Raw genomic sequence first — 14,806 nt, 5'->3', positions numbered from 1 at the left:
AGAATCATGCAATTTTCCTACGATCTTAAAGTTCATAGTTCTCCGTTCATAAAGGAGAGGAAACTATAATCACTTTATATGGGCGATAAAAAGCAATATAAGACTAGAATCTAGCAAGATTCGAAAAAGGCATGAAAACTTTGCTGATATTCCACAATTGGCATGATCTTTGTTCTAAGCTACGATATTATTTGTTTATGAAAATGATCAAGAGCACGTAGTTGTGTAAATTTAAAAAAAATAAGAGTATAGTTCGCGACGGAGAACAACTTTGTTGATTAAACTGTCTAGCATGGCAAGAAAAAATACAGAAAAACATCAAAATTAACCTCGGTTAGAGATGTTCATTTCCATAAATATTCTGACATAAGATCAACGTTGGAAAATATAACTTAACTGCTTTAAAAAGATTATCATTTCGTACAATATTGATAGAAAATATTCACGATGTTCTAGATAAAAAAGCAGAGCAACATATTTCTTCGTAAGAATTGATGGAACACAATAGACACAGATGAATAAAAGCCAAAACATAAATTTTAAAACAGAAAAAATAAGCAATCAATACGAAAAGTTTCCGACATCAATTTTTTGGCACTGATTTAATTCAGAGGAAAGAGGATTCGCAATCTTACAATTAAAAAAGGAATTAGGAATAACTTACACGATTCAATGAAAATATTACTCAATATTGAGACATTTCTTCACAGTTCTTACGATATTGTGTACTTGCGGCAAAGAGTTCTGTTCCAGCACTGCTGCATACGGCATTGGCACATCGGCACCAGTTACTCGCAACACAGGCGCATCGAGGTAGTCGAAAGCTTCAGCTGAAAGAAAAGCATAGAGAACATTCAAGCGTGCACCAGAATTGGGTGGCCTATAAATGCTTTCAATCCTGTACTATATTTAAAATCAACAAGTCCGGTGTTACCGATTGGAACCGCTTCTGAGAATGCAGACTGTTTGTTTGTAGACAAATATAACAAATGCTGAAATCATTATGTTTGCGGACGACATGCGGCATTCTATTCTATTTGTATGTCATAATTGCATAATCTTGTAAGAGGAATCTCCTTTCCTTGTACTTCTTTATCTACTTCTTTACACAGTACAAAAGCGGCGCAAATACGAGACCGGGATTTTACCGAAGTAGAAAAACCTGGCATACTTCATTTCCAGACGGTATGCAAACAATTTGCGATGAATTTATCATAAAATGCATAGAGTTGCAACTGTCATTTACATTAATATTTTTTTAATTGTAAATTATTTACCCAGGGTATAAATTCAATATAGATATTGTTTTACAATTGGTCCTGCAAAATCTATTTACAAAATTGCAGAATTATATATCACAAAACTTAGATTAAGACGAACGTAATAGATTAACAATACAGTTAGATGTATATGAATAATACAGTTTTAATAAAGCGACGTCCCTTATGTACATAGAGATAATTTTTTTGAGTTTGTATCTAAAGGCATTGGTTGTAGGAGCAATTTGGTACCCAAATCAAGACTGTGCCCTCGATACGCAAATGATTTCTGGCCATTGCTTGTCCTCAGCAGGGGTAATGCGTGGTCAGTTTCAGTGTTTCTTAATTCTCTTGGATGCCGCCCAGACAGTCTCATGAAATGAGGTACTTCAAATGGGTAGTGGAAATGCAAAAAACCCTTAAGATTATGTTCGTTCGTTCGTTCGTTTGTTCCTTCATTTCATCATTAATTAATTAATTAACTAATTAATTAATTAATTCATTATATATTTACAAAAAGACACATATTTACTACAACACCGCCATCTGCAACAATTAATCTGAATATCGAAAAATCAGCAAACACATTGCTCATAAGATGGACCTTTTTCATTCCCTTTAGAAAATTCACAAACACAAGACAATTTACATAGATGATGGTAAAGGGACTTTATCTTGCTAACAAATCACTAAAAAACTGATTTGGATATTATCTTGAAGGAGATAAAAAGCACTCCACAACTGATTTCACGAAAGGACATCGCTAAACAAGTCTTGATAAACAAAAAATGCAAGCTAATTTGATATCGCACAAAGCTCTATTATATAATTATTCTTCAGCATTCAAAGGTCCAATTGATAATTTGTTCATTTGGTTAATAACTACACAAGTGCATCATTTATCAGCAACATATCTGATTGAGGACGCACTGAATAAAACATTTCCTGATTAATGTGTTCAATTTCCACCAATGCCTGCACGAATTCTTTTCGAGAGACTATCGTGCAAATCAACACCCGCGATCATTGACCATATTGTGTAAGATTGGCGAGCATTGACAATATAACGATTTTAATGCTTTCCGAAGTTAAACACAACACAATATCTATTTCAAAAAATCACACACAAAAATTCACATCTCTCCCGAGAAGCGTGCATGTTTTCCAACCCTTGCTTATTTAGAATCTTCAAGCTCAATTCTTCTTTATGGAAAACTTAACATGGCCATTGACAATTGACTTGAGACGTAGGTTGAGTAGAACACTGCTATGTCTAATATTTGCTGAGTAGAACACCGGCAATATTTTGCATACAAGGAAAGGGAATACTTACTTTCCATGACTTGCGCACAAATTTCTGCCCCAACACCGAACTGAGGGTATCCCCCTTCAACCGTAATTAAGCGATTCGTCTTTTTAACAGAGTTTATAATTGTATCGACGTCCAATGGCCGGATTGTCCGAAGATTTACTACCTGAAAAGAAAATAGCACATCAAAATCAACGTTTTTTACCAGAGATTTAAAATAAAGAGGGTTGGAACTGTTTATAACAATTTGCTAGTGATTAAATTTATCTATCTAAAGAATTAGATTAAAATTGGCCTTAGAAATAGCAGCTTTAGAAATTGTTTTCATCGAAGAAGAAAAGTAGAGGATCTTCAAACGAACCTCGCATTCTATGTCTTCTTTTTCTAATTCTGACGCAGCATCGAGCGCCGTTTGCACGGCTTTTGAGTGGGCGACAATAGTCACGTGACGACCTACGAATTCGAGAAGAGGAAGGCTAACTTAAGGGTTTGGGTCTTTTTGCTGGAAGGAAACCTTAAGACGTACTTATTTTACTTTCCAAAAATGATCAATCAACACAAAAAAGTTCAGCCTAGATCTAAGTGTTTGGATATTGGATTTCGATTGGAGACTTAAAGATAAAAAATTATTAGCAATAGACAATTGAATCCCATTAAATCGGACCTTCAGGGTGGTGATCCAATATCCGATTTTTGGCTAGAAAAAGATAGGCAAATCCAGTGATCAATTTTCCTGGAGATAGCATGTTTTATATCATTAATACATTAGATAATTTCAAAAAAATGCTTTAATATCTGCTTGACCTACCCTGCCGTTCCACTTTCGCTTTTCCGATGGGAACAAGAAATTCTGAGCTAAGTGCTTCTTCCGACATGTCGAATGCCACACCATACATTAATTCGTTTTCCAACACAATAACTGAAAATAGGAAACAAAGAAGAAAACAAATTGAAAAAAAACTGTTACTCGCATTTGACCGTACAAAAGAAGTTGAAACAAAAGAGTAGGAAAATATAATAATCAACATATAAATATAACAAATAAAAAAAAGGAGTTATCTCAACGCTTAATTGAATGAACATTTAAGGCTTTGAAAATAGACGTGTATTCTAAAATTATATTGGGAACCTTCCACTCCCGAGAAAGGTTTTGTAGGAGAAAGCGGCCTCGATTAAGGAAAATGAGGTCAGCTACTTTATTAAATTATGACGTTTGCAATTTTAAAGTTCTATTAGGTGGAGCACGAAAAAAGGGACCAGCATATCGTACAATGAATTATTGACGGTAAATGTAGAACGACATGGTTTATTTTGCTCTCTAGCTTCATAAAACAACATTTTTTGGTTTAACTTAAACGATCAAAAAACAACGAATATGCTAATTTTGGCGCAGAAGAAGGGATTTTACCATTGTGATGCACCTGGTACCTTAACAAGCATAAAGCGGCAAATGTTAATTTAAAACAATTTGTCAATATTAAGGAGCGTATCAGTTAACCACAACCATCTCAATTATTCAGACAGCTTGTTTATCAAGAAATCTTTTAGCAATGTTTTGTCATAATTTAGTCATACTTTTTGTCACAATAACAAAGCTCTTGAATCAAGCAGATTTTATGGTTCCTCACCTAAACAAGAATAACAGAAGTTTACGTTTCAAAAGGGCTGTCTTCTACAATTCAGGAAATGTTGTTCAAATGACATTACAACAAAGGTAAGGAAGTCCTACCCGGATCGTCATCTCTAATTGCTGATTTGAGCAGTCCTTTGGCATCTTCAGCGCTGTACGGGGACACGACCTGTCAAGGAATGAAACATCGGATCAGCAGCCATGCTCCATCCTGAAAAGCTGAGCTAGTTGGCCAGCAAAATGACGTCACAGGTTTACTTATTTTGCTTTTTGCATTCTCGTCATTGAAACAGTATCGAGACTGGGCTAATAAAATGAAGTATGGTGGCAGCGGCGCAGCCCGCAAGGTAACTGAAATGCCTTAGTTTCCCAGGAAGGAGAAGGGAGAAAGAAAAAAAGGAAAAGAGAAAAAGTAGGGAACGAGAAAAAAGAAACAAGAAGAGGAAGGGAAGGCATTGAATTTGGAAATTTGGTCTGGAGAAAAATAAGGAAGAAAGAAAGAAATTGTAACAGTAAAAAGAGCATTAAATAGACAAAATCAAAACGAGATCATGAGTTTCAGGATTTGGCCGGAACTGGATTTTACTGATTCTTACTGAAATCCGGCAGCAGTAGCGGCGCCATGGGGAGGACTGGGGGGACACGTTTTGGCAACGTAATTTTTGTGGTGTAATCCCATGATTTTGAAACTGCCTTTATATAGACAAAAGAGAGTCATGGGCGTTCCCTTCAGGTAAAAATGGCGTTCCTTGTTAGTAAAAGGGCGTTTTCTGGTGCTGAAAAGGGCGTGGCCTAAAATCTTTTGGTTTGTTCCCCCTAGAGCGTAGTGGCTGGCGCCGCCATTGTCCGGCAGGGCAATCTGGCTTCATATGCCAAATAATCTACCTGTCAAGTGATGTTCTTACTGCAAAAATTTCAAGAATCTTCCGAGCAAAAGGAAGAGAAAATGGTGAAAATCCTGGTGACGACAAATTCATTCTTTCAGAATTAGGATTCTTACTTTGCAAATTAACAATCGACCATAACTTTGAGACAAAGATAATTACTAAAGAAAAAAGAAACAAATTTTATCTTTAAAGATCATTTCCTGATATTCACTTTAAGTAATTTAAATTTCATTATAAAATGGATCTATTCACTTTACTCTCGATGTTACAAAGGTATGAACAAGTCAAACATTACAGCTAAAACTTTTTTCATTATAGGGCAGTAGCTTCTAGGAGAAGCGTTCAAAACCCTTTTGAAGAAATAGAAAGAAGTTCCTTTCCTTACATCATAAACAAGAAATTTTAAACTTTTTTGATTGATCTATTCGATATTAACCGATTTATTTAACGTTTATCATGTTAAATATTAGTCCTTTCTTTTTTTGATTCCTGATTGGTGGTCACTTCATAATGTACGGTTTTATGACTGGCTTCTATTTTCAAAGGATGTTTAAGGTGGTCATTGGCTAGCTTCCGGGAAATAAATTTGTTTGTCTTCTATGAAAATGTACTGGCTGCAAGTATTAATACAGATGCATAATTTAAAAGACTGACCTTTAATCCGGGAATGTGGCCATACCATGCGGCGTAGCACTGGGAGTGCTGCGCAGCAACACCAGCTGCGGCACCGTTTGGTCCTCTGAACACTATTGGAACTTTAACCTAGATTTAAAGAGGTGAAAAATCAAAAACAAAAAACATCAGATGAAACACCAACATAAATGTATAACAATGATAGCACAAGTTGTCTGATGATCGCATTAAGCGTGAAACTCGAAGCTGCAACTTAGAATTGTCCTGTTGTAAACACCAAAGCGAAAACTGATGACTCTAACTGCGATTTGAACATGAGTATAAGACAGAAATAGAGACTTACCTCTCCTGCTGACATATAATGACTTTTACCAGCAGAGTTAATGATCTTCAAAAAAAGAAATAGGCAGAAACGCCATTTAATATTTTGCTAACTTACAAAATTATTTTTTAGATCAATAATAACGGGTGAGAAGAAATTACCACGCAATTCCAAAAAGTATTATATCGAGCTCTCATGTCGGTGACTCTTATGTTAAATGATGTTAAATGCGCTACGTATTAACCTAATTTTCAATTAAATTTACTGTATTTGTACAAATTGTAAAAACGAGCCAGTAAAAACAGGGAGCAAAGAAGCGAGTCCCAAACCTGATCGATCGCTTGCATGGCAAAATTGAATGTCATGAATTCGCAAATTGGCCTTAAACCCGCCTGGAAAAGAAATATTAACCGCCAATAACATTTCGCTATTTAACAAGACATATTTGGACTGCGATGACGAAAAACAAAAATTAAAACTTTTCCTGTCAATTGAATCTAATTGGATTGATTAAAAATTCCTCAAAACACAAGGCTTAACATAGAGCTCCTTATTCGCACGTGTACGCCTGTCTCTAATTCAACTAGAATAAAAACCACAACGAGTTTTCAGGAATTAAGACCAGCTTAGAAGTGACAGCAAAAACAAAAAAGTCCCATGAACTAATCAATAAATGGTCTGGTATTGCATAAAAAATCATTTCTTTACTGAAGCAACTTTTATCTTCAGATCGAAATTTCACCAATACAACATTGTTGATACAACATTATCAAAACTGTGAAAGATTACAGACTAATTAAAACATCAATCAACAATGCATCCCAAAAACAAAAAAGCCTATAAAAATATCAAAATTATATTGAATTCCAGAAACTTGCAAATTAACAAAGGTAATACCAACTTGAAAATTAGTCAGGAACAAAACAACACGACAACAAGAATACAATGTAATGAAAAAGAATTTTAAAATAAAGTAAATTTAATAAATACTATTATTTTTCGCCCCAGCATATATGACAATACCAATACACATTTATCTGTAGAAATTATTTGTGCTTCATGCTTTTCAAGATCTAAATAAGATTGATATGTGCCTTACTAGCCAGTATAATCTTAGATATTTGTCCCTGTCAGTATTGCTCAAGACAACTGCACTGTTCATCAGTGACTGATAAAAACTTAAAAAGGCATTTGACACAGTCATTTCCTTCTGTTTTGTTCTGTTCTATTCTGTTATACACTTTTGATGCAGTTGCCATTCTTGAGTGCACCTACACAGCATCCTCATCTGATTGTAAGTCATTCTATTGAGTCAGTATTCAGATGTTTACCAGTATATACATTGTAGATGTTGTACTCTAGAAGTCTTGTCTCAGTCTTTTCTTGTTTATCCTACATTTAAAAGCCTTTTGAATGATGTTTCAATAAACCTGTCTCTAATACAAGAACAAGCTTTCATCCTTCAAACATAAATTGGTATCCTGCATTGATTAATGGCTTTATGGTACTCTACCGTTGCATGATAACATCACAATAGAATTTTTTTGATTAAAAAGTGACAATGATGTAGAAATCCAATCTTTATTATACCCAAAATGATTTGAAACTAAGGAGATTTCACGAAAGATGGCAAATAACATTGTATACTCTTTTTATACCTCACTATAAAAGTACTGGAAGCAGTCCAAAAAAATTCCTCATCAACAAAAAGTTCAAGGTACAAAAAAACTCACCATTGCAGCCCCAGTTGCAATGCCTGCAAAGCCCATCTAAAAAGAGACAAAATAAAGGGTAATGCTTTATAGCATTTTAGAGATGGAATGTTAACTTGAATGCTTCTGAAGCATGATTCAGATCAGAGGATGCCTGGGTGTCTGGATGGGGAACTGCCATTAGCAGATTGGCTGATTACAGTGGGGTTGGACTGACAAGGTTCACGGTTGGAAGATGGGCAAGTGTCAAGATGGAGGAACTCGGGAAGATGATATAAGCAAACAGATATATGTGATATGTAAAGTTTGATTCAGTTGACTTTTAACAGACACATGTAGAGCTTTACTTTCCTAATCTAAGAGAAAAATTTGCCTTGAAAATGATAAACAGAATTACAGCTGAGTTGCAAAAAGAGAGAGAGAGAGAGAGAGAGAGAGAGAGAGAGAGAGAGAGAGAGAGAGAGAGAGAGAGAGAGAGAGAGAGAGAGAGAGAGAGAGAGAGAGAGAGAGAGAGAGAGAGAGAGAGAGAGAGGGAAAATGTGGTAGAAAATGAGAAGAAGGAGGGTAAAGGACAAAAAGGGATACAAGGGAAGGGGGAATATATAAAAGTGGGAAGAACAGATTTGCAAAAAGTTAGAAAATGTGTACCAAAGTTACAAAATATGGCAAATAGAATGATTCAAAAGAAAAAAGGACAAGAACAAAAAAGAGAATTAACAGGTAAAGACATGGTATAGAGTTAAAACAGGACAAATTTGGGAGAGGAGGAAGAAGGCAAAATAAAATCTGAAAGAAGAGAAGGAAGAATGAAAGAATATGGAAGAGTAGAAAGAACTGAAAAAAAGGTAGCAACCAACAACAAGAAAAAGGGAAGGCAAGAAAAATAGCAAATGAATCTGTCTAGACAAATAGAAAATAAGACGAGTTTACATCTGTGTTTACCTCACTGATAGGTGTATCAATGATTCGCTTTTCTCCATACTTGTTGAAAAGACCTTTGCTGACCTGCAAGGGGGTGTTTTACAAATCAAAACTATGGAACTTCAACATTAAAATGAACAATCAGTCATGAAATGTTGCAATCAGCAAGAAACACATAAAATAAGGAATAAATGGAATATCAAACTTCAATAAATGCCACATATTAAAAGCTCCAGCTAAGACAGTAATGATATATTGAAATGATACTTTACTCACCTTATATGCCCCATCATAAAGAGCAACCTCTTCTCCTATAAGAAAAACATTCTCATCTCTTGACAGCTCTTCATCCAAGGCCATGTTCAAGGCATCTCTCACTGTCACCTGTGAAAAATAGTTGAAATAATAGTAAAACCCATCTTATCTGTGGCATAATGAATGCAGGGCCATAAATGTATGTTGTATTTCTTCCTGAAGTTATAACTTATTTTGATATTAAATAATGCTTGAAATACTTAACTAAAAATTTTCTGTTGTTTTCAGATTACACAAAAGACCCTGCAAGTTAAATTTCTGCAAACGTATTGGTGCTTTATACAAATGGTTGAGTATATAATCACTTTAATTTGCACAGATTTGGACCAATATTGGTTAACCAAATCAAATTTTTCATACTTGATTGTCATTAGCATTCTATTTATTTGATGCTTGTTAATGAAACTTTGGTCACATGGTTAGAAACAAAAGTAAACCTCAAGAATTTTTGTAACAGTTCTTTAAATGATAAATAGAAATAAAATTAATCCCTATTAAAAAAGTCAGTCTATAGGTAATGCCATTATGTTAATAACAAATTCTACTGCCCTACCACGAAAGGATGCTAAAAGGCAAGAAAAACTGTCAGTACCTTTCTTGCTGCATTTGGTGTGATTGAGAAGAATCTTGTGGGAAGCTTTGCATCAAATATCTTCTAAGAAAAAATGTAACAAACAGGAAATGAATTGTAAATAGTGTTGAATTAAGTGGAGGAAAAGAACTTCAATTGCAGAATAATGAATTCAGTTTTCAAATTGGAAACAGATATATGGTCAGTGAGGGGATAAAATGCGAATTTTAAAAAATTTACCCTTAATCTTATGGCCAATTCACACTTTTTGGAATTTTTTTTGTATAATTAGAAAGTAGCCCAGATATGGTCCATTAACAACCATAAATGGCCAGCCATTCATAAAGCAATTTTTTTAAGAATGAAAATTTGCTGTGCATTTTTTAACCATAAAACTTAGGGGAAAACATGCACACAGGTGGCAAAACAAAAAACTTCACACCTCTCAATTACCAAAGAACTTTAATTTGATTCAATAAATTGGTTCATAAAATGATTTCTAAAACTAAAATACATCATAATAACAAAAAGAATAGATCAGTCAATATGGTATAAATACGGCTAAAAACAATAGATTCAACATCCACAGAGGTCATGTTTCCGTATTGTACTGAATCATGATAGTGCAGAGCTTTGTTGAATTACAAATACAAGCTCCCAGGAACAGGTACTCAAAATCAACGATTTCCTTATCAAGTATCTTAGGAAAATCCCAAAATCCACGGAGATAGTTCATCCCCACTGTGTTATCATTTTATATCACTCTAAGGGGGCTCTAAAGAGTTAGGGTCTTTTAGAAAGTAATAGCTTACCCCTTAATGAGAAAAGTAGATCAGAGTTAAACAACAAATATGCTCCTTATGATGATGATGAGTTTCACAAGATTAATGCAAAGGAAAGTTAGATTGTTTGAAAATTGATTTCAAAATACTTCTTCTTCAAAACAGCGTATCAGTTCCATCACATCAAAGAATGCATTTAATCAGAAAAAGAGGGAAACAAGGAACAAAATTCCACGTTGCTATGCAACTGCTTCAAGACAATGGATTTTCCAGAGCAGGTGTTGAACAAGACAATGGTGTTGAAACGTAGCGTCATCGTGTGAACAGGAGTGAATCCGATACGAAATTAATCGGGTACTGTGTGAACAGAGCTTAACATTCGTATCGGTTTGGATCAGTGAATCTGATATGAAATGAAGCCGGTATCATGAGAACAGGGCCTTAAAAACAAAAGTGCACTATTTCTGGATTTGGTGTTCATTGAAACTATCATCAAAGGTTTGGTTTATCATGCCATACCTCAAACTGTTGGTTACTCCATGTGCCATGTGCATTTTTTCCCCACACTGACCATAGCAATTTTGCCAAGAGAATGGATTATCAAAAGGGAGATAATATGATAAAGGAAGGGCAAGAGTAGATAAATAAGGCTAGTTTCATAAAACATGTTTTTTATGGAATCATTGCATTTACCTGATGCTATCATTAAGTATGGTACTTAGATTAGCAACTTAGTACTGTATCTGTCCCGTTCTAACCAAAAGCATTCAACTGAAGTTATGCATGCCAACAATCTCTCTAACACCAATCTAAGGCTACAATCAGACTGATCACTTGTTAAAGCAAATGAATTTATGTTGCTTCCTTGCATGGTGTTCAAATTTGAGGCTATTAAAAAGCTTGTAGTAAGTCATCGTTCATAAGAACTCTAATTGTTTAAATGTGTTCAGGTTTGGTGAAGGTCAGATTCTGACATTATATGAATTTGGAAATTAGGTGCGCACTCAAGTAGGCAGAAAACCAATGACTAAATGAAATCAAAAGAGGGAGCACTCAACAGGCCGATCACCCCCAACATGCCAAAAGCCCCCAAAAGCTAGCAGTTCATCAACTGCAGTGAGTGACTTCTTACCTGCATGCGCTTGTAACTAGCATACACTTAAAGTAACCAGAAAAATTGTATTAACAAATGTCTTGTTGGCAATGTGAAGTACCTCAATAAATTCTATAAAAATTATCTCAAAGTGCAGTGTGATTGCATCTTAACACCATGGAAATCTTTACATGCCATTTAATGCTAGCAAAGGTAGTGTTTACCAAAATATGTATCTATACAGACATATGAATATGTCCCCTTTTAACATAATAAATTGTTTTTACATAATTGGCATTATTCATAATTTACCTCCATATAGGAAAGGGAACATGGACAGATCCCAAGAACGTGCCTAGGGCAATTGATGACTTCCTTAACATTATCTCTGAGACCAACTAAATAAAGACGATGTGCTTTTTAAACAAGAAGGGATTAGGTCTATCTCTCTAATAGTACTACTGTAGCAATATCCTAGGCCATGGAGATAATTTTCATAGGTATGGCAGGCAAAATCTATTTTCAGCGCAGATTTATCTTTAAGAAGCGTGCTTTACAAATACCTTAAGACAAAACGTATGCTTACCTTGCGACTGACTTGCAGCAGCAGGCCTTTCAGACATCTCCTTGCATTCATGGCTGCCATCTTCCGTTATCATAGTACATTCTACGCATGCGCAAGTAAAGGGGGTCAACAAGTCGACACCACTGATCTAAAAAAAACTGGATCGCGCATCTATTGTTCTAAAAGTGCGGCCGCTGAGAAATCGCAGCGGCCATGCTCTTGTGACCACTTTTGCAGACTTGTGGTCTTGTTTACTACGAGGAAATGCCGGTTCGGACAAGTAAAGTCGAAGTTTCTGTCGTCAAATAGTGGCAAAGGTGGGTAAATCTAAATATATATGAGCGTAAAGGACCATCAAATTATTAAATGTTCCATTTTATGGAGGGTAAGGCATTTTGGTTCTCTATTTCTTGTTGCTTTACGGATAGCCTACACTTTTAGGCCTATTATTAGTAGGTGGATTGAAACTCGAAAACAGAAATCAAACTAAGGTAATTCTAAATAAACATTTTTCTTTCGTTGTTGGCACTCAAAAACAGTAATTAGACTGTTTCCTAAACTCAAGTCTCCACGGAGAGTCCAACGATGCAAATATATTTATTCGAATCAGCAGGCAAGTGACTATGACTAGCTACCTTTTACTTATTTGATCAAATTAGAGCCGTAAATTGCCATGAAAAAGCCACGTAGCAGCGATAATTACATAGAATATAAGTAGCTTTCATATGTAAAAGTTAATTTTAGTTGTTTCTCTGATAGGATATAACCCCCAAAAACATCTTGGGAGCAACCCCAGTGTAGTACTAAGTTTCTTGTAGATAGAAAATATGTTTAATTTGTGTAGCTGCTCTTTCCAGACAAGTCTAGCCGTGATTTCAAACCTCTAACTTTTTGTGCCCCTCTACATTGTTTAAGCAATACATTTTACATTGAAATGATGTGATATGAAACATGCTTACATTCAAGTGAATCACCGCTTGTACTATGTTTGTGACTTAGGACTAATTGAAGAGTTATATCATATTCCTCTGAAAAATAAGCCTTAAAGAATATGCCTGGTTGTACTTTTGAATCAATATTTTAATATTACCTCTGACAAAGCTTTTCTTTATTTTGCAGAATAAAGTGCAATGGAATGGCTTGACAGCTATTGAGGGATACAATCATATATAGTTTACTGAGCTAGAACTTCATAAGTAACAGATATTACAATGAATAGTAATTAAAAGATTGTGACTTTGTTTCAAATGAATTTTAAGATTGTGATTTAAAAATTTGAGGTTTTTGAATTTGTTATGTATACAGCTCTTTGATATTGAGAGATAAATCCTTCATATTTGAGAGATAAATCCTTCTGCCCTGAGACAAAAGCTATGAGTGACAACACTTTTATGAACTGAAGACTAATACGGTTCATAAAAAAGGCTTACTACAGCAAAACATTTGATTACATTGGTAATTTTGTTCTAGAAATAATCGTAGATTACTGCATAAAGCTCACAAAATAAATTCATTTTACTGCTAAATGTTCTAAACATATACACAATTTTTGTAGCAAACATTTGAATTTGTAAAATATGTTTGAAGAACCTCCTGAAACAATCTAAATTACTGTTTTCACTCCAAAATTAATGTTATGAATATTGCAGTTTGTTTTGCTTTAGTAAAATTCAGCTGCTAGCAACAACTTCCATTGCTTAGTCACATCATAACATCTCAGTGATTGGTTCCTTTCCAAAACTTGAAAATGGAAAACCTTTATGGTTTTATAAACAGATGTTAATTTCATTTCAAAACAAGTGGTGAAGGCACATGTCTTTGTCAATCCACCAAGTCAAAGATGCACACAAGTTGCTCTACCTAGAAAATAAAATATAAAAGTATTTTTCATGTATCTATTAGCCTGCGCCTTTATAGATCTGATACATTCTTCTATGAGGCAGTCCCACATTTCAATTTTTCCATGGGGAAACAAAGATTAGGCCTAATGCCATGTAAAAAATTATTACTGAATTCATTAACATTAACTATAGCAATCTATTTGGGTATCTAAAACCAGGCAAGACTTTCCAAATAGCTACCTACTTCAAAGTAACTAACTGTAGCAATCTATTTGGGAAACTAAGGCCCCGTTTACACTGCCACAGATGACTTGTTGATCCGTATCAAAAGTGATACGGATTGGCCTCCCGTTTACACCACTCCAAGCTATCCGTAGCAAAACTAATACGGCTAACCGTATCACTTTTGATCCTTTTAGCAAAAGGATTTGAATTGGTCCAGACTCGTGAAAACCCAGTTTAAAGGGGGCATAACTGTACCTAAGAAATACAACGATCTTGGCCTACTAAAATAAAAATAGTAGTGTACTCACGGTGAAAAAGTGGAGCGTAGCTTCCTTTTTATTTGCAATCCTTGATTCTCATGGTCCTTGTTGTCATTTATTCCCTTTTCATCGTCAGTTCCCTATTTCGCATTTCTTACAGGCAAAATAAATGCAGCGAATACCTAATTCTCCAGCATCCTAGCTATTCATTTTCCCGCTGAAGTGGTCACAAGCGCATGGCGCCGATTGAAATTCGCCGGCCGCACTTTCTAAGGTTTGAGAACAATAGGATGCGCGATCCAGTGTTGCCAAATGTTGGCAAGTCCTCCACACTGATCTATAAAAAAGTCCTCCACACTGATTTTTTTATAGATCAGTGGTCCTCCATCCCAAAGTTTCTGAAACTCAATCCCAAATCAATCCCAAATTTTTCAAAAGTAGATTCCTTCGCAGAGGTTATAGAAAGGGATAGATATTCCTC

The 14,806-nt window shown here is 35.1% G+C and overlaps 1 protein-coding gene and 1 long non-coding RNA gene across 3 annotated transcripts; one reads left to right on the top strand and one right to left on the bottom strand.

Moving 5' to 3' along the window:
- Positions 1–324: 324 nt before the first annotated feature.
- LOC135692485 (pyruvate dehydrogenase E1 component subunit beta, mitochondrial) lies at positions 325–12,133 on the bottom strand. 2 transcript variants are annotated; one of them, XM_065210622.2, is made up of 13 exons: positions 12,021–12,133; positions 9,581–9,643; positions 8,950–9,057; positions 8,695–8,757; positions 7,774–7,809; positions 6,370–6,432; positions 6,062–6,106; positions 5,740–5,847; positions 4,298–4,367; positions 3,377–3,487; positions 2,930–3,021; positions 2,593–2,734; positions 325–830 (listed from the first exon to the last, which is right to left on the bottom strand). In XM_065210622.2, the coding sequence occupies exons 1-13, from the start codon at positions 12,078–12,080 to the stop codon at positions 682–684; spliced, it is 1,110 nt and encodes a 369-aa protein (XP_065066694.1). In that variant the 5' UTR covers positions 12,081–12,133; the 3' UTR covers positions 325–681. The 2 variants fall into 2 exon arrangements, with proteins under 2 accessions (XP_065066694.1, XP_065066695.1); XM_065210623.2 differs by having other exon boundaries at positions 9,581–9,640; positions 12,021–12,113.
- A 2-nt stretch (positions 12,134–12,135) lies between these two features.
- Positions 12,136–13,278, top strand: LOC148960482 (uncharacterized). The gene is made up of 2 exons (XR_016144654.1): positions 12,136–12,316; positions 13,119–13,278. It is a non-coding gene; the product is annotated as an uncharacterized LOC148960482 (long non-coding RNA).
- The last annotated feature ends 1,528 nt before the right edge of the window (positions 13,279–14,806 follow it).

This window comes from Rhopilema esculentum, chromosome 3, assembly GCF_057945365.1.
Source record: "Rhopilema esculentum isolate cy_ngs chromosome 3, ASM5794536v1, whole genome shotgun sequence".
Classification (NCBI taxonomy): Eukaryota; Metazoa; Cnidaria; class Scyphozoa; order Rhizostomeae; family Rhizostomatidae; genus Rhopilema; species Rhopilema esculentum.
The sequence above is the reverse complement of the archived record's forward strand: the minus strand, read 5'-3'. Positions and strand labels throughout refer to the sequence as shown.